The sequence below is a fragment of the Bufo bufo genome, chromosome 10, assembly GCF_905171765.1.
Source record: "Bufo bufo chromosome 10, aBufBuf1.1, whole genome shotgun sequence".
Classification (NCBI taxonomy): Eukaryota; Metazoa; Chordata; class Amphibia; order Anura; family Bufonidae; genus Bufo; species Bufo bufo.
This window is the reverse complement of record NC_053398.1, coordinates 30,725,929-30,752,589: the sequence shown is the minus strand read 5'-3', so window position 1 is coordinate 30,752,589 and position 26,661 is coordinate 30,725,929. Positions and strand designations below refer to the sequence as shown.

Below are 26,661 nucleotides of genomic sequence, written 5' to 3'. Positions count from 1 at the left end.
CCAAGTTCCAAGTTGCATATGCATTTCTGTCTCTCACAAGGTGAGCAGATTTCCTACAGACTGTAGGAAGCCATAATGATCTGCTTTTCAAACATACTACTCATGGTGTCACCCTCTTTTTGCTTCTGTCCTTTTCATTTTTTATTTTTTCGCCAATAGTTAGCATTTTAGGAAGCAGATTGGTGAACATCACCATCTTATAAAAGTATATTCAAATTAAAAATATTTCTTTTTTAATCTTTCTGGTTGACCTTGAAAACTACCATCTACAAGTTGTGGGGGTCTCAAGTACAAACAAAGCTGTGGACCATCCAGGTAATTGTAGCCCATCTCAAGAACAGTAGATGCATGGGACAAATCTCTCTACTGGTAGAAACAAGCTGTGCTGGATGTGCTGAGGATCAAAAACAACTGAGGCCTACTACTCAATGTAGCTAATGTTGAGACATCTAATTTAGGCACTAGATAGTAGTTAAATACAGTACATTACCACTTACTACTATAATGTCCTAATTTAGTTCTGTTCAACTATACATTTTCATAGATGCAGCAGAGATGCAGCTTGAAGGTCCTGGGCCACCGATTTATGGTACCAGGGCATTTATGCTACAAATGGATTCTTATGTGCCAAAGGAGCTAGGTCTACACTCCATGTAGCTTATAAAAGCAATTTCAACAATTTCTTAGGTTCCTTAGATTAAAGTGGTTGTTCCCCTTTGGGAGTCTACAGCAGGCCTCATATACCATGTGGCCATACCTGCGGAGATAATCAAACTTACTTTCTCCCTGCTGCTGGGTTCTGGCTCCTTTGCTCCCCGACTACCGCTGCCTCGCTCAGGTCCCCATGTGTAGACATCCTGTTTGACCTGGGTAACATGGGCACTGTAAACAATGACTGGCCACAGTGGTGACCTGTCCCCCATGCATAATGTTTACCATAGATGCTCATCACTGCTGCGACTAGTCATTGACTGCCATGTTGACTAACGTGGACCAGAGCAAGGCAGCGATGGCAGGGGAGCGTAGAAGCCAGAACTCGGGACCAGGCACGTATGCTACCCTCTATAGGTCTGTCTGAAAGATCCTCGAGGTGGACAATAGTCTATCCAATTTATTATATAAGGCCTCATGTATATTTCACATTTGTACTACGAAATGTTATATAAAGAAAATGTTGTTACTGGTTGCTATGAGAAAATAGACATAAGGGATTTCTTAGGCTCATCGTCCACCTTGTAGTGAAGTGGATGACTGGAAATTGCATGATGATGCAGAATCTTTTCTATAGATCAATCTCTTTTGCTGCCATCATCAACCTCAAGCTCTGCCTTGTCCATCTATATATAAAACTATCAGTATTGATAATGTTATGGGTTATGATACTAGTACTGTACATTAAAATTTAATTTAAAAAAATGTTACAATAAAACATGGGGCAGCCTGCCACCCCTGAAATTTTGTGTCATAGATATAATTTGCATAAGTCATTTGCTTCAATTCCTCTGATCTCTCAATCAAGAGACTCTAGTTCCTTCCCGCATTCCAATGAACACTGGCAGGTGTCCCATGATATCTATAAACAGTGGAAACAATGTTCTCGCCAGACGGGTTTTGCTAAAGATTAATGAGGCCTGATATCATCCATTGCGATTGTCTCGTGTGGCCCATTCCTGTACGGAGGCTCTTCAATGGCAGTAGGGTTGTAATATGAAGACTCTCCATAGCTGGCATCATAGGGACTTACAGGATTATCCAACCGTAACACTGCAATAAAAAAAAAAAACATATTAATTTACAATTTCAATGCTAACATTTTTCACTCTTATAAAGAAATCATCAGTTTTTAGGCCTTAACATATACAGCTTGGAAATTTAGTCTGGCACTTAGGTTCTCCACTGATAAAGAATAGGACTTCTCTAACTGTTGCTAAATGTGAATGTAAAACGGAAATCAAAAAAAGTATCCTTTTAAAAGTGGACTGTATGGGTAATGTGTTCCATTGTTTGGAATTCATTGCAATCAACCATTTAAAGCATACAATCTCTCGTATATGTTATACAGCGTGAACATAGCCTTACGTAGGTCCAACCAAATTAGGTGACTTGACCCATTTTCCTATATACTATTAAAGAATTCAAGGAGGCTACCCCACCAATAATGCTCATCCCTTATGTACAGAATAATGGACAAGTGTTTGATCAGTGGGGGTTTAACCACTGGGAACCCAGCGATCATGAGAATGGGGTTCTGCAAGTGCTGCTGAGTGACCCATGTGAATAGAGTGATGGTGCCCTTGTGTGACCACAACTCCATTCATCTCTGTGAGACTGCCACAAGCACTGTATGCGACATTCCCATAGAAACTGACCAATGGACCATTGGTCACACACGTGCACCACCATTCCATTCACATGGGGCACTGGGTAGGACTTACAGACCCCTGTTATCATGGAGGTCACAGCAGTCATACCCCCTAGTGATCACACACTTACTATATTCTCTATCCTGTGGGTAGTGGTTAAGTGTTGTTAGCAAGATAACCTCTTTAATAAAGAGAGTGAACTTTTAGCCAAAGTGAAGATCTACCAAGAGGTTCTCTCACATTGGTGAGCTCAGGTTGGTTAGGTTTGTGTATCACATGGACAGGTTATTGATTTTAAAGGGGTTATCAAGGTGTTTAATATTGATGACCTATCCTCAGATTAGATTGGTGGAATTCCAACCGAAACCCCTGCCGATCAGCTGTTTGAGGAGGTTGTGACGCTCCTGTGAGTGCTGTGGTCTCTGGACAGTTTACCAAGCACATCACTGTACACTATATAGTGGCTGTGCTTTGTATTGCAGCCCATTCACTTGAAGATAGGCCATCAATATCAAAATCTTGGAGAACCCCTGGGAACTATGCAGTTCTTTATTTCCCCTATGGTGGCGCTGAAGGGAAATTAAACTCTTTACTGGGCTGTCACGGTGATTACAGCTGATAACAGTAATATATTATGTATAATAATAATGCACAATATCCACATTAATAAGCAGATTGCATACCTGGATCACTCCTAATATCCTCATATAGTCGTCGATGAGAAAAGTTGCTGGATTTTTTATTTCCACATATGATGTATGCTGCAATACACACCAGCGCAATTCCTAGGATGGACCCAATAACTGCACCTAGGACAACTCCAGTATTGTTTACTACATCTGCAAAATTGAAAAATAAAACAGTTAGAAAAAAATTCTGCCAACCTTTATAGAAATAGAAATGTCACTTTTAAATTCAAAGTGCACTTAAAGGGTTATTCCCATCTTATAAAGTGGTGGTGGTTTATCACTAGGATTTACCATCATTGTATGATCAGTGGGGTTCCAACCTCTAGGACCTCCGCTAATCCTGAGAATGAGGGGGGGTGCATTGCTGTGCTGTAGCCTCTTCACTGTTTTTACCTATACAGCAGCGCTTTTGAACAGGAGCACCCCGGTGCAAGCAAAACAATGAAGGGGCAACAGCACTGACTCAGAACCCCTCTTATAAAGTGATAGCACCTCCTTGTGATCTCCCATCACTGTTCAAAATGGGAATTGCCCTTTACTTGATGAAGCTGGCTTACAGAATGCCAACCTTGTCTCCCATATCAAGCCACCCGAGCTTAGCTGTCATCTTTTAAAGGGGTTGTCTCATTAAAGGGGTCTTCTATGATTAAGATATTGATGGCCTTCATCAATATCAGATCGGTGGGGGTCCAAAACTTAACATCTTCACCGATCAGCTGTTTCAAGCAGCTGCCGGCACTGAAGACTATGGAGTGTACAAAGCTAGAAGCAGAAGGACCCATACACTGCATAGTGGTCATGCCGGGGCACTGCAGCTCAGCTCCCATTCATGAGCAGAAACTACACAGTCGATTGAGCGTTTCGCTTACACTTCGTACACTGTATAGTTTTCATTGTCACTGTTGCCTGAAACAGCTGATCGGTGGGGAACCCAACATATCTGATGTTGATGGTGTATAGCTTGGAAGAAAGACGAGACAGAGGGGATATGATAGAAACTTTTAAATACATAAAGGGAATCAACAAGGTAAAAGAGGAGAGAATATTTAAAAGAAGAAAAACTGCTACAAGAGGACATAGTTTTAAATTAGAGGGGCAAAGGTTTAAAAGTAGTATCAGGAAGTATTACTTTACTGAGAGAGTAGTGGATGCATGGAATAGCCTTCCTGCAGAAGTGGTAGCTGCAAATACAGTGGAGGAGTTTAAGCATGCATGGGATAGGCATAAAGCCATCCTTCATATAAGATAGGGCCAGGGGCTATCCATAGTATTTAGTATATTGGGCAGACTGGATGGGCCAAATGGTTCTTATCTGCCTACACTTTCTATGTTTCTATGACCTATATTGAGGATAGATCATCAGTATCCAAGCCTTGAAAAACCTCTTTAAGACAACCTAAGTCCATATGCTCTCTTGGATATTAGTTTGCTTAATATTACATGTTTAGTAAGAAAGGTCAGCTTGTACCATAGCTGAGATTAACTATTGAGCAAGACTGATAAACTGGTTGAAATAGCCTGGAAACCAGTAGGGTGTGGCTCACTTGACTTTCCCACACTGCAAAGACTATTGAACACCTGACACAAAGATCACCTTGTCATTTATCTACATGTGATTACCTTTTTCGCTTCCTGAGACACTACTGTTTGTGGTTGCCACATATGTTGTACTTTGGGTATATTGTACAGTTGGTTGTGTTGACTCACTGGTGGCAGTTGACTTGTTTGTTGGTGTAGATTCCGTCAGATTTGTCATATCCACTGTATTTCCAGTATTTCCTGTTGAATGGGTTTCTGTGTTGGGTGTGTATGTTGAAGCATTAACAGTAGATTCTGTGCTGGAGACAGTAGGTGGTGTGATAGTGACATTAGTTGGTGTGCTAGAGACATTAGATGATGTGCTGGAGACAGTAGATGGCATGGAGGAGACATTTGATGGTGGGCTGAAGACAGTAGATGTTGTGCTGGAGATGTCTGAAGTAGTCTCATTTTCATTCATACTGGTTGTAGTAGTAATGATGGATGAAGTAGTCTCATTTTCATTCATACTGGTTGTAGTAGTAATGATGGATGAAGTAGTCTCATTTTCATTCATACTGGTTGTAGTAGTAATGATGGAGATGTTGGTTGATATTGTGTTTTCTGGTGGGACTGTAGTGGTAGCTGTACTGGAGACATTTGGAGAAGCAGTGATGTTTGGCGTGTTGCTTGTTGAATAGTTTATTGTGCCGTTCCCTTCAGATGAATTTGTGGACATTGCATTGGTCAGTCCTGAGATAGGGATAGAAGTTGTGCTCTTTGTGACGCTTTCATTGGTGGTCTCTACTGTGGTAGAGGTGGTAACCTTAGAATCACTCGAGGTACTGTTTATAAATGTACTGTCTACAGAAGTAGAAGCAATAGAGGTTCCACTTAAATTATTAGCAGTGGTAGGTGATACTGAGGTCCCTATGCTATTCACACCTGTAGTAGTGTCATGTCCAGTGGTCCCAGGGGAAGATTCTGCATCAATACCTAAGCTGCTTGATGTTGGACCCGTGCTGTCTAGGCCATCGCATTCAACCCAAAATAGAGAAATCAGTAATAATAATGCAACTTTTCTCAATGATGGGAACATTTTATTTATGTCTCCTTGTGAAGCAGAAGTTCAAAAAAGCTGTAAAAAAAAAAAGTAGAAATAAGACATATTTTAGGTTTATATTTTTTCCCAATTGTTATCCAAATCGAGATGTATACATCTCGTGTAAAATTACATTGTAAAAGTGTTACATGCACAAGACCCATCTGAGATAAGGGTATTATGGTAAATGATATTAAAGGCTCCTCTGGGTGTAGTGTGTGTGTGGGGTGCTTCTCGCAGTTTAAAGGAGGGCAAGGCTGAGGGTTTAATTTTAGCAGGAATAAACTAGATGGGGGTTGATGTTGAGATTAAGAGGAAAATGGACAGTTCATCATGTGCATATTTACCAACATCTGAATAATCAAATCAAATCACCTAACTTCCCACCCTGGGAACATTCCCAAATCTCAGGGACCTCCCCATCTTTGGGCAGGGTGGGAATAAATGCCATGATTAGGAGTGGGGTGTCCACTTGAAACCCTTAGGTCTTGCTTCTGATTTAACTTTTTTCATCTTCTATGACTTAATAAAATAAGTTTTATGCTGGACTGGTCCTGGAACCCTGTACTTTATTTTCTGAAAAAGATAATGGCCAAACACTATATCTGAAGGTAGACAGATGTTATAGTCTGAACATCAACCAGAGGTAGTTTCCTAGTAGTAGGACTCGGGAGTAGCACCCCAGAAGTAGGATCTAAGGAGTAGGACCCCAGGAGTTGGACCACATTTTCATTGTTGCGATGGAACCAACTCATTAGTATGTATGCACCTTTAACTATCCATAGTTTGTGTTGCTTAGGTTGTATGGTTTGGACAACCTGGACTGAAGTCTCTAAGATATTGTTAAAGGGGTTGTCCGGGTTCAGAGCTGAACCCGGACATACCTCCATTTTCACCCCGGCAGCCCCCCTGACTTGAGCATCGGAGCAGTTCATGCTCCGATGCTCTCCTTTGCCCTGCGCTAGGGCAATTTTTGGAGATCCGGTGACGTACCGGGGCTCTCCATAGGGCTGCCAGGAAGCCCGGTGACATCACCGGCACTGATGGGTGCGATTTAGCGCTGCCCTAGCAGCCCTCACCGAACACCGAAGTTTCCGCCCGGCAGTATGTTATTGAGAACAAAAGAGACCTTGCCCTGCACGATTTAGCGCAGGGCAAGGGAGCGCATCGGAGCATGAGATGCTCCGATGCTAGCCTCAGGGGGGCTGCCTGGGTGAAAATAAGGGTATGTCCGGGTTCAGCTCTGAACCCGGAGAACCCCTTTAATGAGGGAATTAGCTGAATAGTGTTTTTATAATGTCTACTACTAAAAAGTATGAAATGTGTCAGGTCATTAAAGAGGTTGTCACTTTTCAAGCCACATGGTCATCATAGCGGGGTCTCTTGGGACTCTTCTAGATTTACCGACATGGCACAGAGGTGTGTTTGGAACACCTTTGCATTACAGTACATGGACAGACATTCATTTGAGTGGTTGTAAGGTGTGACAAACCGCCACTTGCCCTGGTGATAAAAGTGGAAACTTGAGGCTGCCTTCTTTTTAAAAATGGAGTTGTCTTCATGAGACAACTCTTATACATTGAACAAAAATATAAACGCAACACTTTCGGTTTTTCTCCCATTTTGCATGAGCTGAAATCAAAGATCTGAAACGTTTTCTACCTACACAAAAGACCCATTACTCTCAAATATTGCTCACAAATCTGTCTAAATCTGTGTTAGTGAGCACTTCTCCTTTGCCGAGATAATCCATCCCACCTCACAGGTGTGGCATATCAAGGTACTGATTAGACAGCATGAATATTTCACAGGTGTGCCTTAGACTGCCCACAATAAAAGGCTACTCTGAAATGTGCACAGTTTTGCCTTACTGGGGGAGGGGGGGGGGGGGTAAGAAAACCAGTCAGTATCTGGTGTGGCCACCATTTGCCTCATGCAGTACAACACATCTCCGTCGCATAGAGTTGATCAGGTTGTTGATTGTAGCCTGTGGAATGTTGGTCCACTCCTCTTCAATAGCTGTGCGAAGTTGAAGAACATTGGCAGGAACTGGAACACGCTGTCGTATACGCCGATCCAGAGCATCCCAAACATGGTCAATGGGTGACACGTCCGGTGAGTATGCTGGCCATGCAAGAACTGGGATGTTTTCAGCTTCCAGGAATTGTGTACAGATCCTTGCAATATGGAGCCGTGCATTATCATGCTGCAACATGAGGTGATGGTCGTGGATGAATGGCACAACAATGGGCCTCAGGATCTCGTCACGGTATCTCTGTGCATTCAAAATGCCATCAATAAAATGCACCTGTGTTCGTTGTCCATAACATACGCCTGCCCATACCATAACCCCACCGCCACCATGGGCCACTCGATCCACAAGAGTTGACGTCAGCAAACCGCTCACTCACACAACGCCACACACACTGTCTGCCATCTGACCTGAACAGTGAAAACAAGGACTCATCCGCGAACAGAATGTCTCTCCAACGTGCCATACGCCATCGAATGTGAGCATTTGCCCACTCAAATCAGTTACGACGATGAACCGCAGTCAGGTCCAGACCCCGATGAGGACGACGAGCATGCAGATGAGCTTTCCTGAGACGGTTTCTGACAGTTTGTGCAGAAATAGTTTGGTTATGCAAACCGATTGTGGCTGCAGCTGTCTGAGTGGCTGGTCTCAGACGATCATGGAGGTGAACATGCTGGATGTGGAAGTCCTGGGCTGGTGTGGTTACACGTGGTTTGTGGTTGTGAGGCCGGTTGGATGTACTGCCAAATTCTCTGAAACGCCTTTAGAGACGGCTTATGGTAGAGAAATGAACAGTCATTGCACGGGTAACAGCTCTGGTAGACATTCCTGCAGTCAGCATGCCAATTGCACACTCCCTCAAATGTTGCAACATCTGTGGCATTGTGCTGTGTGATCAAACTGCACATTTCAGAGTGGCATTTTATTGTGGGCAGTCTAAGGCACACCTGTGCAATATTCATGCTGTCTAATCGGCACCTTGATATGCCACACCTGTGAGGTGGGATTGATTATCTCGGCAAAGGAGAAGCGCTCACTAACACAGATTCAGACAGATTTGTGAACAATATTTGAGAGTAATGGGTCTTTTGTGTATGTAGAAAATGTTTTAGATCTTTGAGTTCAGCTCATGCAAAATGGGAGCAAAACCGAAAGTGTTGCGCTTATATTTTTGTTCAATGTAATATCCTGGTCATTAACAAGTTAATACATGCATAAATTGCTTTCCATAAAATGCTAAGAATAGCTCTGACACGTGGATGTTCCCTGAAAACTGTTGTGCAATCATTGGCTTTTTCTCAGATTTCTCATCAGTCATGTGAGCACTTAGATGCTGTAGCTGTGCGCGATCTTGAGTGGTTCACCTCAAATACAATCCAAACCCTAAAATAAACCATTTTCAATGACTTATCTGGCTGCACCTCTCTGAGGTGACTTCTAAAATCTTACCGCTACAGTTAAATAAACACACAGAATTCCTCCTTTGCATTCCCTAATATCTATCTATATATCATCTATTATCTATCTATCTATCTCATATCTATCTATCTATCTATCATCTATTATCTATCTATCTATTATCTATCTATCTATTATCTATCTATCTATCTATCTATCTATCTATCTATCTATTATCTATTATCTATCTATCTATCTCATATCTATCTATCTATCTATCATCTATTATCTATCTATCTATCGCATATCTATCTATCTATCTGTCTATATCTCTATCTATTACATATCTATCTATCAATCTATCTATTATATACCGTATTTTTCGCATTATAAGATGCACCGGCCCATAAGATACACCTAGGTTTTTGAGGAGGAAAAGAAGAAAAAAAATATTTTGAACCAAAAGGTTAGCTTTTGGTGGGTTTTGAACTAATGGTGGTCTGTGGATGATACTATTATGGGGGATCTGTGGATGACGCTGTTATAGAGGGGATCTGTGGCTGACACTGTTATGGGGGCATCTGTGGATGGCAATGTTATGAGGGCATCTGTGGATGGCACTGTTATGGGGGCATCTGTGGATGGCACTGTTATGGGGGCATCTGGGGATGGCATGACACTGCTATGAGGGGATCTGTAGATGACACATAGCATCTTATTCTATGTGTCATCCACAGATCCCCCTCATACCAGTGTCCCTATGTAGGGAATAACCCCCAATACAGGGGGTGGGGGTCGGCATCTTGTTTTGTAATGGCAGCGGGGCCCGGTGCAGTCACTGTATTCTATTACACCAGGCCCCGCTTACTGTAGTAATCATATAGGTAATGTTAAACTGTAGAATTCCTCTCCAATCCAACCTGTAGTACTTACTACTAACTTCCATAGCAGGTAGGAGGCCGGGCGCTGGCAGCGTAACTCACTACGTCACGCGCCTGCACCGCCTGCTTCATAAAGTGGGAGGAGCAGGCGTGTGACGTAGTGAGTTACGCTGCCGCCTCCCGCCCACCCGGCCTCCTGCCTGCTACGGAATATTGTAGTAAGTACTACAGGCTGGATTGGAGAGTAATTCTACAGTTTAACATTGCCTATATGATTTATACAGTGAGCGGGGTCCGGTATAATAGAATACAGTGACTGCACCGGGCCCTGCTGCCATTACAAAACAAGATGCCGGCCCCCAGCCCCTCCTCCCTCCCCGCTGATACACACGCCGGCCACGCTGTGCAGCAGTGCGGCGGCGGTGTATCAGTGTAAATTGCAGAATTCGCCCCATAAGACGCAGTGCTATTTTCCCCCCACTTTTGGGGGGGGTGCGTCTTATAGGGCGAAAAATACGGTATCTATTATCTATCTGTCTATATCTCTATCTATCTATTACATATATATCTATCTATTATCTATCTATCATATATCTATTAGTGTTGAGCGAGCATGCTCGGCCAAACACCAGTTCGGCTCGAGCATCGCGATGCTCGACACATTGCAGTGTTCGGCCGAATACCTCGTGCACTCGAGCGTGATGCTCGAGTCAGTGTATTTAAATCCAATTTAGCCTCTATTTCGGAAAATATATGTAAATATATTATGGCTAAAAACATCATTAGTAGTTTCCCACATATTATGCATTCATATATATATCAGAAGTATGATTTTATATATATATATATATATATATATATATATATATAATAATTTTAATTTTATTTTTTTGTAATAACACATTTATTCTGTGCCATACATTTTTTACAATTACTAAAAAAATATATATTTGAACTCACAACCATCTACATTAGAGCCAAGTACTTTAACCACTACTCTATATAGCTACTTGTTAACCTGCACTGAAATATGAAATGATACTTCTGCTGTATAGGAATACTTACTACATGACAAACTACTATGAGGTTTTTCTGACACAGTTTATCATTCAGCTTTATAGCTTTATGCCTCTAATGTAGAAGGTTGTGAGTTCAAATCCTGGCAGAAACTTTTCAGAAATAGAGGCTAAATTAGATTTAAATACACTGGGTGTCCCCAATCACTGACTCCATATATGGACATAGCTATATATGGAGTCAGAGCAGGGGCTCTTAAGCGCGGACTCACACTGGGGGATTTCCTCACTGTACAGCGATCTTCTGCATAGACCTCAGTGGGACCCGGCACCCTCCCCTCTTCAGAGCAGGGGGTGCCTGGTTTAATGCTCAGTTTCTCCCATTGACTACCATTGTGCTCGGGTGCTCTGTAGAGCACCCGAGCATCGCAAAGTGTTCTACTCGAGCACCAGAGCACTTTGGTGTTCGATCAACACTAATATCTATCTATCTATCTATCTATCTATCTATCTATCTATATACTGTATCTATCTATCTATCTCATATCTATCTATTATATATATATTGCCTATCTATTATCTATCTATCTATATATCTATCTATTGCATATCTATCACTCTATCTATCTATCTATCTAATGTTACTATAGTAAATATTCCTTTAGTCACAAGAATGTTCTAATAATGAGTTTGCAATTTAATAGTAGCCCTAGGGCAGGGCCCTACACAGATCTCCCCACAGCAAAACATAGAATAGGCCCCACTGCCTCACCCAGTTTCTGAGTATGAGTTAATAACTCACAGGTAATGCAGAATGCAAAATAAACTTTTTTTTATTAAGCTGAAGAAATTTGAATTTAAGACATAGTACTAAACAGTCACTCTCGGCCTCACCTACTTTATTCAACTTCTATGACAGTAAAGTGGAAGAGGTGCTTCATAAATATGGCGCTCATTCTGACCACCATATTTCTCCATGTATATAAATCTCCTGCTTTCCTTCTTTTACACAGCCAGCTGCCTGCAGCCACCACTAGGGGGAGCTCAGTGCATAGGATTTTATGCAGTTGCTGTAATCATTTTTGCACCCTAGTGGTGGCTGCCTGAAAATGAAGTGTTTTTTACATCAGGAAGAGAGAAGTTCAGCGCTGGGCTCCCTCCTGGTGCCCCATAGCAGTTGCATGGTGCGTCACTGCCATAGGGTCACGTAACATACCTCACAATGAGTCCCTTCTCCACTATGGCCATTTCAGCAGCACTATGTTCTATATATCTTTTCTTCTTTTCATTTTTCTGTGCACTAGAGATGAGCAAATTGATTTGTTTTACACCTACAAAGCAGAGGACGCTGCCCCTACAACTTGATTGACCGGGCCAGACATCTCGGTCGGCCCTGACAATCCCCCACCTGGGCAGCTTCTCGGAGCAGCAGCGTAAGCACAGAGGCTCAGCTTCCGCTCCTGGAGTAGGGACTGTCCATGCGCCGCTACACTTTCAGTTAGTGGCTCTTACTCAATTACTCCAAAACCCATTCCATACATTTGAATGGGATTGTTTTAGAGGCAAGCCCTATTCAAATGAATGGGAACAGTCATAGAATTTCTACAGCAAAAGTCAGAGTCCAGACCCGTAGAAAGACTTTTTTTAAAAATAATTCTATATAAGGTCCCTGTAGTTGTGTCTATTGAAACTGCCTATTGTGTTTTCTACATGGAGTTTCTGTATTGCGGTTTACTTCTATTGAATCTGCACAAGCACACCATGCCTAGTGCATGATGTGATCTCAAGAAACCACAGCATTCTCTAAAACCACAGCAAACATAAATGCAGTGTGTAAATGAGGGCTATAATCCATTCACATGTTAAAAGGGCAGTTAAAAAAGAAAAAAAATCCTTAAAATGCCCTAGAACATTACAAAAACGAGTAAAACTTGATCTTGAAGGGGTTCTCTCCTTTGAACAATCCCTACTTGCTAGACGGGTCTGTTGACATTAAACAGGTGCCAGAGTATTCCCCTATTGGGATGCAAAGAGTTCAACTGTTCTCTGTGGTAAACCAGGCAGAAGTGTTCAGTTTCCCTACAGCGCCGCCACAGGGGAAACTAAGCATTACACAATGTCCACAATGTCCTACCCTCTCATCAATATCAGATTGGTTACAGCTCGACACCGAGGACGCCCACGGTCAGCTGTTTTGGGCAGCCATAGCGTTGAAAAATATACAATGAATGAAGCTGTAAGCAGACAGCGCCTTACTATGTATAGTGGACATCCAGGGGTACTACAGCTCAGCTCGTATTCAAGTGAGTGAGTACACTGTATAGTTTCTGGTGCCATGGGTGCCTAAAAAAACTGATCGGTGGGAGTGGCAATTGTCGGTCCCCCACCGATCTGATATTAACGACCTATCCTGAGGATAGCACATCAGTATATTTAGCCCAGACAACCCCTTTAACTTAGAATTCCTTAATAGGGTATGTAAAAAATAATTTTCTAAACTAGACGACCCCTTTAAGGGATTGTCCTGGATTAGAAAATCATAGCTATTGTTTTATAAAAACAGCACCTCCCATGTCCATAGGTTCTGTCTAGTATTGCAGCTCATCTCCATTGGAGGAATGAGGCAGAGCTCCAATACTCCACATAGCCTGTGGACAAGTGTGGTGCTGTTTTTGGAAAAAAGCAGACATGTTTTTCTAATACCGGAAAACCCCTTTAATATGGATTGGCTGCAGTATTCATGATGCGTGTCATTTCCAGTGCCAACTGTCTAGCCCTTAGGGTTCTTGTCCTGGAGTCTACAATCCATAAAGATGCGTAAGTGACCCTATACAATAATGCGCAAGTGACACAGATTGACTCCTACAAGATGAAATTACACCACTCGATAGCTTGAGGCATGAATGACTCATTTCATTCTAAGTCCTTATGACAAGTCACTTACACTGACTTCTGCAGCTATACATTACTAAGGCGTGATTTATATTCCAGGGCTGTCTTCACCAAGTTATTTTATAACTTCTCCAATATATTTGCACTATGAACGCAATGTTATTATTACTTTATAATAGTTTACAGTGAGTGCAGATAATAGAAATGCCTTCATAATTTGCCTTCCATGAATCCAGTATAATAACACTTGACCAGTGTGTAAAAGAATGTAATCGAGATAATTGCTACTTTTTTGAAAACATTATAACTAGATGTAATTTTCATACAATGACTGTACATTAATCTTTGCGTTGCTATAATTCAGGTAGTCCGGCCAAGAATACTTCTGTAAGAAATATGTTTATAAACATGAACGTGCACCAAGTAAACACTTTCCAATGGTCTTATCTATGCTTTACTTTATTCTGCATTTCTAATTTTACTATTGCTAAAGGTCACTATATAGTATGTTGCCATACCGGCTCTATATGAACTTGTCACCTATGATTTTTAGCTTTCTGTATCAGAATTTTAAAATGTCTTCCCTTTTCCTGTGCTATTTTCAGAATTATCACCTTGTCCTTGAGTCTCATCTGATATGCACTCCTCTCTGTTTTCTATGGTCTCTATCAGGGTGCAGACATGCAACAATAAACAGTGCCTGCAAGAGGTCATTCACTGCCTAAAAGGTTTGTCCATTCCCCCCCCCCCCACCCAGTGCTACCTGTGAAGAAATCCACTTGTGCACCCCGCCACTCAGCTCTCTTCATTGGACTTCTGGTCCTTGTCTGTCAACTGTCTGCATGAATGGGCTCGTGTGCACTGCTGCAGCCAATGTCTGGACTCTTGAAATGGCACCTGAGCCAGCACATGTTACTTGGGGACATATCACCTCTGAGACCAGTCATAGGCTGCAGCAGTGCATGCGACCAAGTCCATGCAGGAAGTTGACCAGAAGTCTGGTGAAGACAACCCAGGAGCTAGGGAGAACATAATTATGGATTTCTTCACAGATAATGTATCTGGAGCTGTGGGGGATTGGAATAAAAATTTCTTCACAATGTATCTGGAGCTGTGGGGGATTGGAATAAAAATTTTTAGACAATCTCTTTGAGTATACATGTACTCAAAAGAAAATCAGCTTAGGAGTCAGTGTCTTATAATTTGCCCAGCACTTAAGAGCCCATTAGTGCCTCAGCATTTTCCATATCTCTTAGGCCAGCCCAATCACACCCTCTTTTTCTTTAACCATTTGTCTGGGAAACATTAAGCCTATATTTAGTCCAATACAATTGACATTTCGAGCTAAAAATACACAACCAGGCGTAAAGCAAATATGAGTTTTCCTGACTGATATTTTTTAAAGGTGGTTGATCAGTCATTTATTTACCACTGCAGGGGCCATGTAGTGTTGCATGGTGGCCATGCTAATGAAGAGATCAGATCTGCCTGAGTAGGAACTGTCTCCCTTTTCCTTCACAAACACCAGACCCTTCACAATGTCTATATCCCACAAATACATCACATGGAAAGGCATTGCCTTAAAATCCTAGGATAGTCTTAGCTCAAGAACAGGCAGATGAATCAGGCACAGCTAGTTATGGGGTGCTACAGCACCAAATATAGACAGATTGCACCACTATGATGTAATAGGAGGTATAATGTGTCCTCATTACACAAGCTACTCAAATTAGTAGCCTGTAATGATAATGTAAGTGTTGGGATACATTTTCAGGAGCACAAACCCTTGAGTACAAAGTTTATTTAAAGGGGTTATGCCGCGATTGATGTAAACAATGAAAATCCGACATCATATAGTACATGACAATACATTTCTAACAAAGCTTGAACCAGCCCTGTACCTCACATGGGTCTAGAGACCTCCCCATTCATTGCTTCGGTAATTCTGCTAGATTTATTTCAGGCTGGCAGCTCAGGGTGCACATCCTTTCTGCAGTAGCTCTTTCCTTGTAACTGACACAGCTTCTAACTGAGGATTCAGCTGGTGGCAGTTGAAGATTTAAACTGAGTGCTTGCGACCACCTCAGTGAGGTGGGCAATAAATAAGGAAAAGAACAAACGGCAGGTGGCGCTATACAGATACTTTTGTACTTAATAGCTCAGTGGCTATATAAATTATTAATTACATGCACTCACAAAAGTATTCAGATCCTGATTGTGGTTTGAAAACTGTAAATTAGGTTTCATGGCACAACCCCTTTAAGCCCTTCTTATAAAAATGAGTTGCTAATAGTGATAAGCCAAGTATGAAAAAATTTGATTTGGATGCTTCAACAAATTTTACAAAAAATTCAGCTTCGTCACAAATTACTTTGTCACAAAGCGCATTTCAAAGCGCACGAGCGATTGCGCCGCCCCCCTCATTGTTACCCTCAGATGCAGCATTCATACATGATCGCGGCATCTGATGTACATAACATGTACAATTAAACGAAAAATACTTACCTAAACCATTTGCAAGCGACGGGCCGCCCACTGCTATCTTGCTTGAACATCTGGTGTGAAATCTCGCACGGCCCGAGATGATGTCATCATGCCGGTGTTTTGACGTCATACCTCAACGTGCACGGGATTTCGGCCAAGATCTTTAAGCAAGACGGCAGCGGCCGGCCCGTCACAAGCAAATGGATCAGGTAAGTATTCTTTTGCTTTTTACACTATTTCCATTTAAATCCATTCGCTACCACGAAGCACAAGGAAATTCAGCTTTGCGGCAAATCAAATTCATCCTGAAATTCACATCTTCGATTCGCTCATCACTAGTTGCTAATATCATTCAAACTTAGAAAGCATATGTTCCTAGTGTTCCTTAGAACTGAAGAATGGGAAGGACATCGTTTTTATGAGATTTTTCTCAAAAATTATTTTTGATGAGCCAGGAGAGACTTTGCCCAACTCAAAGTGGCTGCTTACAGGGTACAGAAGATTGCACTTGACTACATAATAAACTGTACGAGTAATACACCATGTCCTTTAAAGTCCTTCATAGCTAGCAGTAGCGCAATCTGTAAGTGCTGCCACTTTGTTGAGCTAAGATATACTTGAGAGTGTATTTTGGCACTCCTGCCTTGGGTTCTTAACCTTCTAATGCTACTACTTATGCATACACTAGGAAAGAAGAACATTCCCGACTTTTAACTCTTTCCTGCATGTTAATGGGTTGATTTACAGTAGGAAATGTTAAGAAAAGACCATATGTATCCCTGGCTTCCCTACAATACATTGACATGAACATAGGAACATGTAAGACATTTTAGCGCTATAGTTAGCGCGGTGGTCTACTTAAAAAAAGAAAGTCATATATCCTATTAGGGGGTTCTGTGTTAACATAGATGTCCACCATTTAGGCTCCACTCCAATTAGCAAAAGTGGGGAGCAGCTACAAAGAGTGCCTCTCATTTTTGAAGACCATTTATGCCTAATATATCTTTTCAATATGTACTGTGTAATTCAGAATTTTTTTCTGTGGTTCCACCAGTTGATCACTGGGGATTTCACCATATGATCACTAGGGATTCTACTAGACATCTTGTGATCAACTTATGGCCAGGGAAGCCCTGCAACAAAAAATAGGATTCTCTAAAACTATGTGCCTCATTAGTATATGATTATTATAGTAAAGTTCTAAATGCACAACACTTACAGGTCCCATTATCTTAGCATCTGGTGAAATAGTCTTATTTGATCTTTTTAAGATTATCTCCTGGTCTGGTTTGAACAATAGTGAGTGGAAAAATGGAGACTGGGCTTCCTGATTATGGATAGCCAGACTGGACCCAATATTAGATCCCTGCTTTTTGTTGTTCAGAGCTGAATGTTTTTTCTTCTTTGGTTGTAAGGGCATCAGAAAATCTCATGATTGATTCAACCCTACATTAATAGGGTTAGGTCTCTCTTTGACAGCTCTTAGAGAGATTCTTGTCCAAGTTTTAATAAAGACTAGGACACTGGGTTACCTTTTGTCTACTTCTAAGATACTATTAGGCCTCGTGCACACAACCTTATGTATTACGCTATCTGCAAATTGCAGATCCACAAAATATGTATACCGTCCGTGTTGCATTTGTGGACCCGTTATCTTCAGTGGATCCATGCTCCGCATTTTGTGGTCAAGTATAGGACATGTTCTATCCTTTTGCGGAATGGATATAGAGATGTAAAAAGCACACAGATGACCCGTGTGCTTTCCGCATCCATATGTCACTTCAGCAAAAATATAGAATATGTCTGCAAAATGCGGACCGTGGGCACATTGAAGTCAAGGGGGTCTGCAAAAAATGTAGACAGCACACGGACTTCATCCGTATTTTGTAGATCCATGAGTTGCAGGCCACAAAAGGATACGGTAATGTGTATGAGGCCTAATGCTGCAGATTTTTTTTTACAAATCTGATAATCAGTGTAGGACACTCTGAGGTCTTCTAGGACTCTTTATTTGTCCTCTTTCGTCTCTCACTTTTTCTAAATATTTATTTCCCCTCTTTCACACTCTTCGGTCGAATTTGATTCATTTAGAATTAATTCACTCTGGCACCAGTCAAGAGTACAAGATTATTGGACTTTTACATGATCTGGAGATTTACCATAGGAGGTTCTGGTGGTAGGGTGACTTTACACTACAGTTTGCACAAAAGGTGGGCAGATCTTTGTTTCAAAGTCTTAGCTCCTCAAATTGTAATAGTTTTTTTTTGGGTGTAGGTTGTAGCATGTGACAAATGTACATTCCTTTTTTGACCTTTTTTTCATGTTCTTCTCTCGTTTCATAGAAGCATGTAATGTGGAATGCTGAGCATGCCTCCCAGATACCACACCTAAACTACAACGACACATATGACGTTTTACAATAAGTATATACGAGTGTAAAAGCTTGCTTTATGACTCAGCAGGGCAAATGATTAATCCTGTCTAATATTTAAATGTAGACTCAGACCAGGCTTATGTATAGATTTGGAACATCTATACGTATAGGTTGGCGCACATACTATATTTTAAATGCACCCATTTTGCCTTTCCTTGAATTCTCTATTGTCAATCAAACCACATAAAGTGTCTAAAACACATAGTAAATTCGGTCAAAGGCAGTTGAGGTCCGCCAATGTTTTTAGCCAATGTAGGCTGCCAGTACCTCCTTATATTCTGTCCTTTGAACAGCTGGTACATTGTAACTTGGGTCTGAAAAAAGACATATGCCCATCCAGAAAAGTTGATCCATAGCAAGTCAATTTTTTCAGAAAAAAATAATCCTTTCTTCTCCAGAAATCTAATAACTATATTATTACCCTCCAGAAATACATCCAGGTCCTTCTTGAATTTTTTTTAGTGAATTCACAATCACCACCTCATCAGGCAGAGAGTTCAATAGTCTCACTGCTCTTACCGTAAAGAATCCTCAGGAATACCATTGAGAATTAGTAGTCACTGAAGCTTAAAGGGTTATCCGGTTATACAGTTGCAAGAAAAAGTATGTGAACCCTTTGGAATTATGTGGATTTCTGCACAAATTGGTCATAAAATGTGATCTGATCTTCATCTAAGTCACAACAATAGACAATCACAGTCTGCTTAAACTAATAACACACAAAGAATTAAATGTTACCATGTTTTTATTGAACACACCATGTAAACATTCACAGTGCAGGTGGAAAATGTATGTGAACCCTTGGATTTAATAACTGGTTTAACCTCCTTTGGCAGCAATAACTTCAACCAAATGTTTCCTGTAGTTGCAGATCAGACGTGCACAACGGTCAGGAGTAATTCTTGACCATTTTTTCTTTGGAGGTCTTGAACATTGTGTGCATCAATTCATCAATTGTAGAACAACGTATGTAGTTTATGTATTAATTTGCGTGTGTGGATCCTGTTACGTAGGAAAAACCAAGAGATCCTTAATGGAGCGGGTACGAGAACACCGTAACTCAATTAAAACAGGCAAGGGACGTACTCGCCTAATTGAGCACATACGGTGCCAACATGGGGGAGATGCAAGCGTCCTGCGATTTGCGGGCCTAGAACATGTCCCCCCACTAACTCAGGGAGGTGATAGACACCGTACCCTGCTCCAGAAGGAAGCTCGGTATATTATTAAAACCAATGCCACGGGTTGTTTAGGTTTAAATGAACGCAATGATTTATCAGTATTTATTGAATAGGACGCTATATGAATATGTTTCTCTTGCGAGTACATCTTAGAGAATTATCAGTTACTATATATTTATATATTTTTGTATTTATATATTGTTGCATTAATTTTTGCATCCCTTATATATTTGTGTATGAAGCTTACCTTCCACGGGTATAGATACCATTCTGGTATATTCACTAACTTTGTGTCACTTTTTGTAAATTTTGTTTCATCTACAGTATGTCATTATTGTTTTTAAACTTGCACTAATGTATCGATGCACCTGTGTTTCATGCGTGCGCAGTTGGTGGAGCGTCAAGGGTGATTGAGTGATGGGTCAGCTGACCCTCCCCCATATGACGCTATAAACTAGCGCACACATGACTCCTAGAGTGGATCAAACAGCCGGAGGAAGCGGTCGCACTGCGAAACGACCGTCGCTGTAGATTAATACTCCATGTGAGTCTGCCCCCGAAACATACCCTGCAATAAAGAAGCGTGAACACGAATGGTGAGTGCGGCTTATCTTTGCATTTTGCTTTTCACTTTATTCTGTTTAAGCCTTGCACCCCGCTTCTTTGGATGGTCGGAGAAGGCCAGGATTGTGTTCCTTGAATCTCCAGGTGGGAGGACGGTGCCCTTAGTACCTCTTGTTACGTCTTGACCATTCCTCTTTACAGAACTGTTTCCGTTCAGTAATATTCTTGGGATGTCTGGTGTGAATCGTTTTCTTGAGGTAATGCGACAGCATCTAAATCGGGTTGAGGTCAGGACTCGGTGACTGGGCCACTCCAGAAGGCGTATTTTCTTCTGTTTAAGCCATTCTGTTGATTTACTTCTATGCTTTAGGTCGTTGTCCTGTTGCAACACCCATCTTCTGTTGAGCTTCAGCTGGTGGACAGATGGCCTTAAAGAGGACCTTTCACCCTTTATGACAATGTGAAATAAGTACACATATATGGAGAGCGGCGCCCGGGGCATCTTACTGCACTTACTATTATCCCTGGGCGCCGCTCCTTTCTCCCGCTATGCCCTCCGGTATCTTCGTTCACAAAGTTATGGTAGGCGGAGTCTGCCCTTGTTCTGCTGTAGCGCTGGCCAATTGCATTGCAGAGCTCACAGCCTGGGAGAAAAGAACCTCCCAGGCTGTGAGCTCTGCGCTGCGATTGGCCAGCGCTACAGTAGAACAAGGGCAGACTCCGCCTACCATAACTTAGTGACTGAAATCTCTGCCTACTATAACTTAGTGAGTGAAGATACCAGAGGGCATAACGGGAGAACGGAGCGGCGCCCGGGGATAATAGTAAGTGCAGTGAGATCCCCGGGCGCCGCTCTCCATGTCTGTATACTTAGTTCACATTGTCATAATGGGTGAAAGGTCCTCTTTAAGTTCTCCTGCAAAATGTCTTGATAAAATTGGGAATTCATTTTTCCTTCAATGATAGCAATCCGTCCAGGCCTTGATGCAGCAAAGCAGCCCCAAACCATGATGCCCCCACCACCATACTTGGCAGTTGGGATGAGGTTTTGATGTTGGTGTGCTGTGCCTCTGTTTCTCCACACATAGTGTTGTGTGTTTCTTCCAAACAACTCAACTTTGGTTTCATCTGTCCACAGAATATTTTGCCAGTACTGCTGTGGAACATCCAGGTGCTCTTGTGCAAACTGTAAAGGTGCAGCAATGTTGTTTTTGGACAGCAGTGGCTTCCTCTGTGGTATCGTCTCATGAAATTCATTCTTGTTTAGTGTTTTACGTATCGTAGATTCGCTAACAGGGATGTTAGCATATGCCAGAGACTTTTGTAAGTCTTTAGCTGACACTCTAGGATTCTTCTTCACCTCATTGAGCAGTCTGCGCTGTGCTCTTGCAGTCATCTTTACAGGATGGCCCCTCCTAGGGAGAGTAGCAGCCGTGCTGAACTTTCTCCATTTATATACAATTTGTCTTACCGTGGACAGATAAACAGCAAGGCTTTTGGAGATACTTTTATAACCCTTTCCAGCTTTATGCAAGTCAACAATTCTTAATCATAGGTCTTCTGAGAGCTCTTTTGTGCAAGGCATCATTCACACCAGGCAATGCTTCTTGTGAAAAGCAAACCCAGAACTGGTGTGGTTTTTTTATAGGGCATAGCAGCTGTACCCAACACCTTCAATCTCATCTCATTGATTGGACTCCAGTTGGCAGACACCTCACTCCAATTAGCTCTTGGAGATGTCATTAGTCTAGGGGTTCACATACTTTTTCCACCTGCACTGTGAATTTAAGCGACAGGATTTGAACTCACAGCTTCTGCATCAGAGCCCAGAACTTTAACCACTACACTATACAGCTGCACAGCTAGTAAGTATTCCTCTACAGTAGAAGTCTCATTTATTTTTTATTTTTTTAACTGGCTATGCAGCTATTATAGCTCTATTGCCTCTAATGCAGAAGGATGTGAGTCCGAATTCTGGCAGAAACTTTTCTGAAATACAGGCTAAATTAGACTTAAATACACTGGGGTGTCCCCAAGCACTGATTCCATATATGGACCTAGCTATATATAGAGTCAGAGCAGGGACTCGCAGACTCACACTGAGGGATTCCCCCACTGGGTGTTCCAAAGCACTGACTTTATATATGGACATAGCTATATATGGAGTCAGAGCAGGGACTCTAAGCCGCAGACTCACACTGAGGGATTCCCTCACTGTACAGCCATCTTCTGCATAGAAATTGAGGCTAAATTAGATTAAAATACACTGACTCGAGCATCGCGCTCGAGCACACGTGGTGTTCGGCCGAACTCTGCAATGAGCCGAGCATAGTGATGCTCGAGCCGAACTGGTGTTGCTCGCTCAACACTACTCCCCATACATTTAAAGATAGTAAAAAAAAATTACTACAATTAGAGATGACTGAAGATTTGAAAATTTGATCCGGCAACTTTGTTTAACTTCGACAAGAAATTCAATTAGTTACAAATGACTTCATCACAAATAGATTTTCACTGTATGGAGCGGGCACAAAGACAGGGAACGGCGATTGTGCAGCTCCCCATCACATAACCCCTCAGATAAACACGGATCCGCAAAAAATACAGATGACGTCTGTGGGCATTCCGTATTTTGCGGAACAGCTGGTCCCTAACAGACCAGTCCTATCCTTGTCCATTATGCGGACAATAATAGGACATGTTTTATTTTTTTTGCAGACATATGGAAACGGAATGCACACAGAGAAACTTCAATTTTTTTCCTGACCCATTAAAATTAATGGTTCCGCAAACGATCCGAAAAAAAAAAAAAACGGAACGCACATGGAAAGAAAATACGCTCTTGTGCATGAGCCCTAAGCCTTTCAGGGGTTAACCAGGGGTTAAAAAAAAAGCAATATTCACCTTCGCTGGCCATCCGCTGCCATCTTGATTGAAGAAAACCCATCAAAGGACCTGTGCCCCGCGTGATAACATGGGGATGTCATCACACTCACCGCAGGTCCTTTGGCAGGTTTGCCAGAAGATGGAGCAGGCAACCTCTCCACAATCAAGTGGATGAGGTAAGTATAATTTTATTTTCAGCCACCATTTTAGGAAAAATGCACGAGGAAATTCGGCTTTGTGACAAATCAAATTTTTCCTGAAATTTGGATCGAAGCCCACATCAGATACTTTGATTCGCTCAACACACTAACTATTATATTTGGCATTTTCGATTCAAAATTATATTTATAGGAAAGAGGCTCCTTTAGTAATTTTCCACCTGCTCTTCTCACATGTCGACTTCTACTTCGGCTACATTCACACGACCGTATGTATTTTGCGGTCCGCAAAATGCGGATCTGCAAAAAATACGCATGACATCCGCGTGACATTTATGTTGCATCCGTTTTTTTTGCGGATCCATTTTAACAATGCTTATCCTTGTCTGAAAAACGGACAAGAATAGGACATGCTTAATATTTTTTGCGGGGCTACGAAACGGACGTGCGTATGCGGACAGAACACGGTGTGCTGTCCGCATTTTTTGCAGAACCATCAAAAAGAATTGGTCCTCATCCAATCTGCAAAAAAAAAAAACGGAGTTGACACGGAAACAAAATATGTTAGTGTGAATGTAGCCTTCTTCTGTTAAATTTTTGCAATAAAAACAGCATGGGGTATCTTCACAAAGATCTTTTTGTTGAAAACATCCTTCTGTAGAAATTCCAGGCTGCAGATTTGCAGTCGTGCGGATTTAGCGCCATCTGATGGGGCTTATTCATGCACAGTCACCTGCAATGTCAGTGCAGACACCGGACAAAATCTACCTACATGCCAAATGTTTTTGAACGATGTGTGAACTACGAAGTGGTTTTCTCATTGAAACCAGAGGCATTTCCCATGGTGCGGCATATTATATCACTTGAGAGCTCATATATTTTCATTGCCTATCTCCAAATCTTTCTCCGTTACAATTATCTGATGTAGCAGGTTTGGGTCTGTCATTTGGAAAAAAAAAATCATCATCATGGTGGTGTTTTCTAATGCGACATGATAAATACCCTATTCGGCCCTGCTACATCTCTAAGTCAGTTTCTTCATGCAGTGTATAAATCTGTTACCTGAGAGTTCAGCTGTCCCGGGCAGGTGTATTGCTGTGTACGGAGAAGCGGGTGAATGACAGCAAGAGGCGGCAGGACAGGAACATAAAGTTAGTAGATGATTAGGCGGGGCTACCTTTCCCTGTGTGACTACCTGAGAACCAGACAGACCTGCTCCTCCAGATGTAATCATACACATTGCTTAACCTGGAGACTCTCGATTGCAGACGTCACCTTAGTAAAATTGGATCTAAGGGTTTTACGTCAGCCAGGATATCTACAGTACATAGTGCGAGTGTCGCATTTGATTACGAAAGCTGCATAAAAGTGACTGGTTTGTGTCAGAATCCAGAGAGAAACCCATCTGCGCTGAAAAGCAACTGGAAATACTGGTTGGGTGTCTATTAGCTGCAGTGAATGGACAGAAGCTCTTTAGGCGAGCGGTAGAAAAGCATTGATTTCAGGGGCTTTTGTTCTTTTTCTTAGTTGAAGGTCTTCTAACGTAGTGTCCGGCTGTGTAATTTTCCAACCAAGTGGAATGGAGGGATTATGGATGAGTTGGTTTCTCTCTGGCATTCATTAGAGAATAGGTATAGAATAAACAATCCAGGTAGAAAGAAGATTCTACCTTTATATTCCCAAAAGCAGCATCCCTATTGTTCATGGATTGTGCCTGGTATTGCATCTCATCCTCATTTAAAGGGAACCTATAGGTAGTGTTGAGCGAACTTTCGATTTGCAAAGTTCGGCGTTTTGGGTTATCTAAGAATTCCGTAATGGATTCCGTTACTGCGGACCATAACGGAATTCCATGAGGCATGCACCACGGAAGCCTATAACAGGCATTACATATTCCGTTCCGTCATATTAGCAGTCTATGCTGGCCATAAAGACTTCTATTATGACGGAATGCCTCTTAGGGTCTATTCACACATCAGTGTGTGTTTTGCGGATCCGCAAAACACGGACAGCGGCAATTTTCGTTCCGCATTTTGCGGACCGCACATCGCTAGCACTATAATAGAAAATGCCTAATCTTGTCTTGCGGAAAAGAATAGGACATGTTCTATTTTAAGGGAATTGCGGACCCGCACTTCCGGATCCGGACAGCACATCGTGTGGCCCCATAGAAATGAATGGGTCCGCAATTCCGTTCCGCAAAATGCGGAACAGAATTGCGGACGTGTGAATGGAGCCTTATAGGCTTTCGTGGTGCATGCCGTCATAGAATTCCGTTATGGTCCGCGGTAATGGAATCCATTACGGAATTTTTAGATAACCCGAATGCGCAAATCACAAGTTTGCTCAATACTACCTCTCAACTGATTTCTGTTTCCTTTTCTGAGAGCAGGATATGATAGAGGGATAGAAACCGAGCTCTGCGATATACGGTATTATTTGTATATGATTTGGTGCAGGATTTCAAATAAAAAAAACTGAATAAATGACAGGACTCCGTAAGGGCTCATGCACACAAACATATTTTTTTTTCTGTTTTTATTCCAGTTTTTTTACAGTCGTATGCGGAACCATTCACTTCAATGGGGCTGGAAAAAAAAAAACGGAAATGACTCTGTGTGCATTCTGTGACTGCATGTCCGTTCTGCAAAAAAAAATAGAACATGTCCTATTCTTGTTGTTCGTTTTGCGGACAAGGACAGGCATTGTAAGGGCTTATGCACACAAACGTGTGCCGACAGCGCCCGCATTCACTTGAATGTGTCCGTAATCCGGAAGGTGCGGAGCGGAACAGAGGCACAGAACCCCATGAAAGCACTATGGATGCTTCCGTGGGGTTTCTCTCCGTGCCTCCGCACCACAAAAAAATAGAACATGTTCTATTTTCTTGCGGTGCGGACGGATCACGGAACCATTCAAGTTGAATGGGTCTGCATTCGTCTGCGGAAACTGCATGAATGTTGTTTGAATGAGCCCTTACAATGGATCCGCAAAAAAACGGATGCAACACGGACGTCACATGGATGTCATCCATTTATTTTTTTTGGTGGATCAATATTT

The 26,661-nt window shown here is 42.0% G+C and overlaps 2 protein-coding genes across 4 annotated transcripts in view; one reads left to right on the top strand and one right to left on the bottom strand.

Annotated features, from left to right (window-relative positions):
- ANO3 (anoctamin 3) overlaps window positions 1-26,661 on the top strand; it is a 509,047-nt gene that overhangs the window by 437,933 nt on the left and 44,453 nt on the right. The gene's annotated exons all lie outside the window — the stretch shown is intronic.
- On the bottom strand, window positions 896-24,725 carry MUC15 (mucin 15, cell surface associated). The gene is made up of 5 exons (XM_040409383.1): window positions 24,664-24,725; window positions 5,104-5,708; window positions 4,673-5,055; window positions 3,047-3,202; window positions 896-1,764 (listed from the first exon to the last, which is right to left on the bottom strand). The coding sequence occupies exons 2-5, from the start codon at window positions 5,667-5,669 to the stop codon at window positions 1,622-1,624; spliced, it is 1,248 nt and encodes a 415-aa protein (XP_040265317.1). The 5' UTR covers window positions 5,670-5,708; window positions 24,664-24,725; the 3' UTR covers window positions 896-1,621.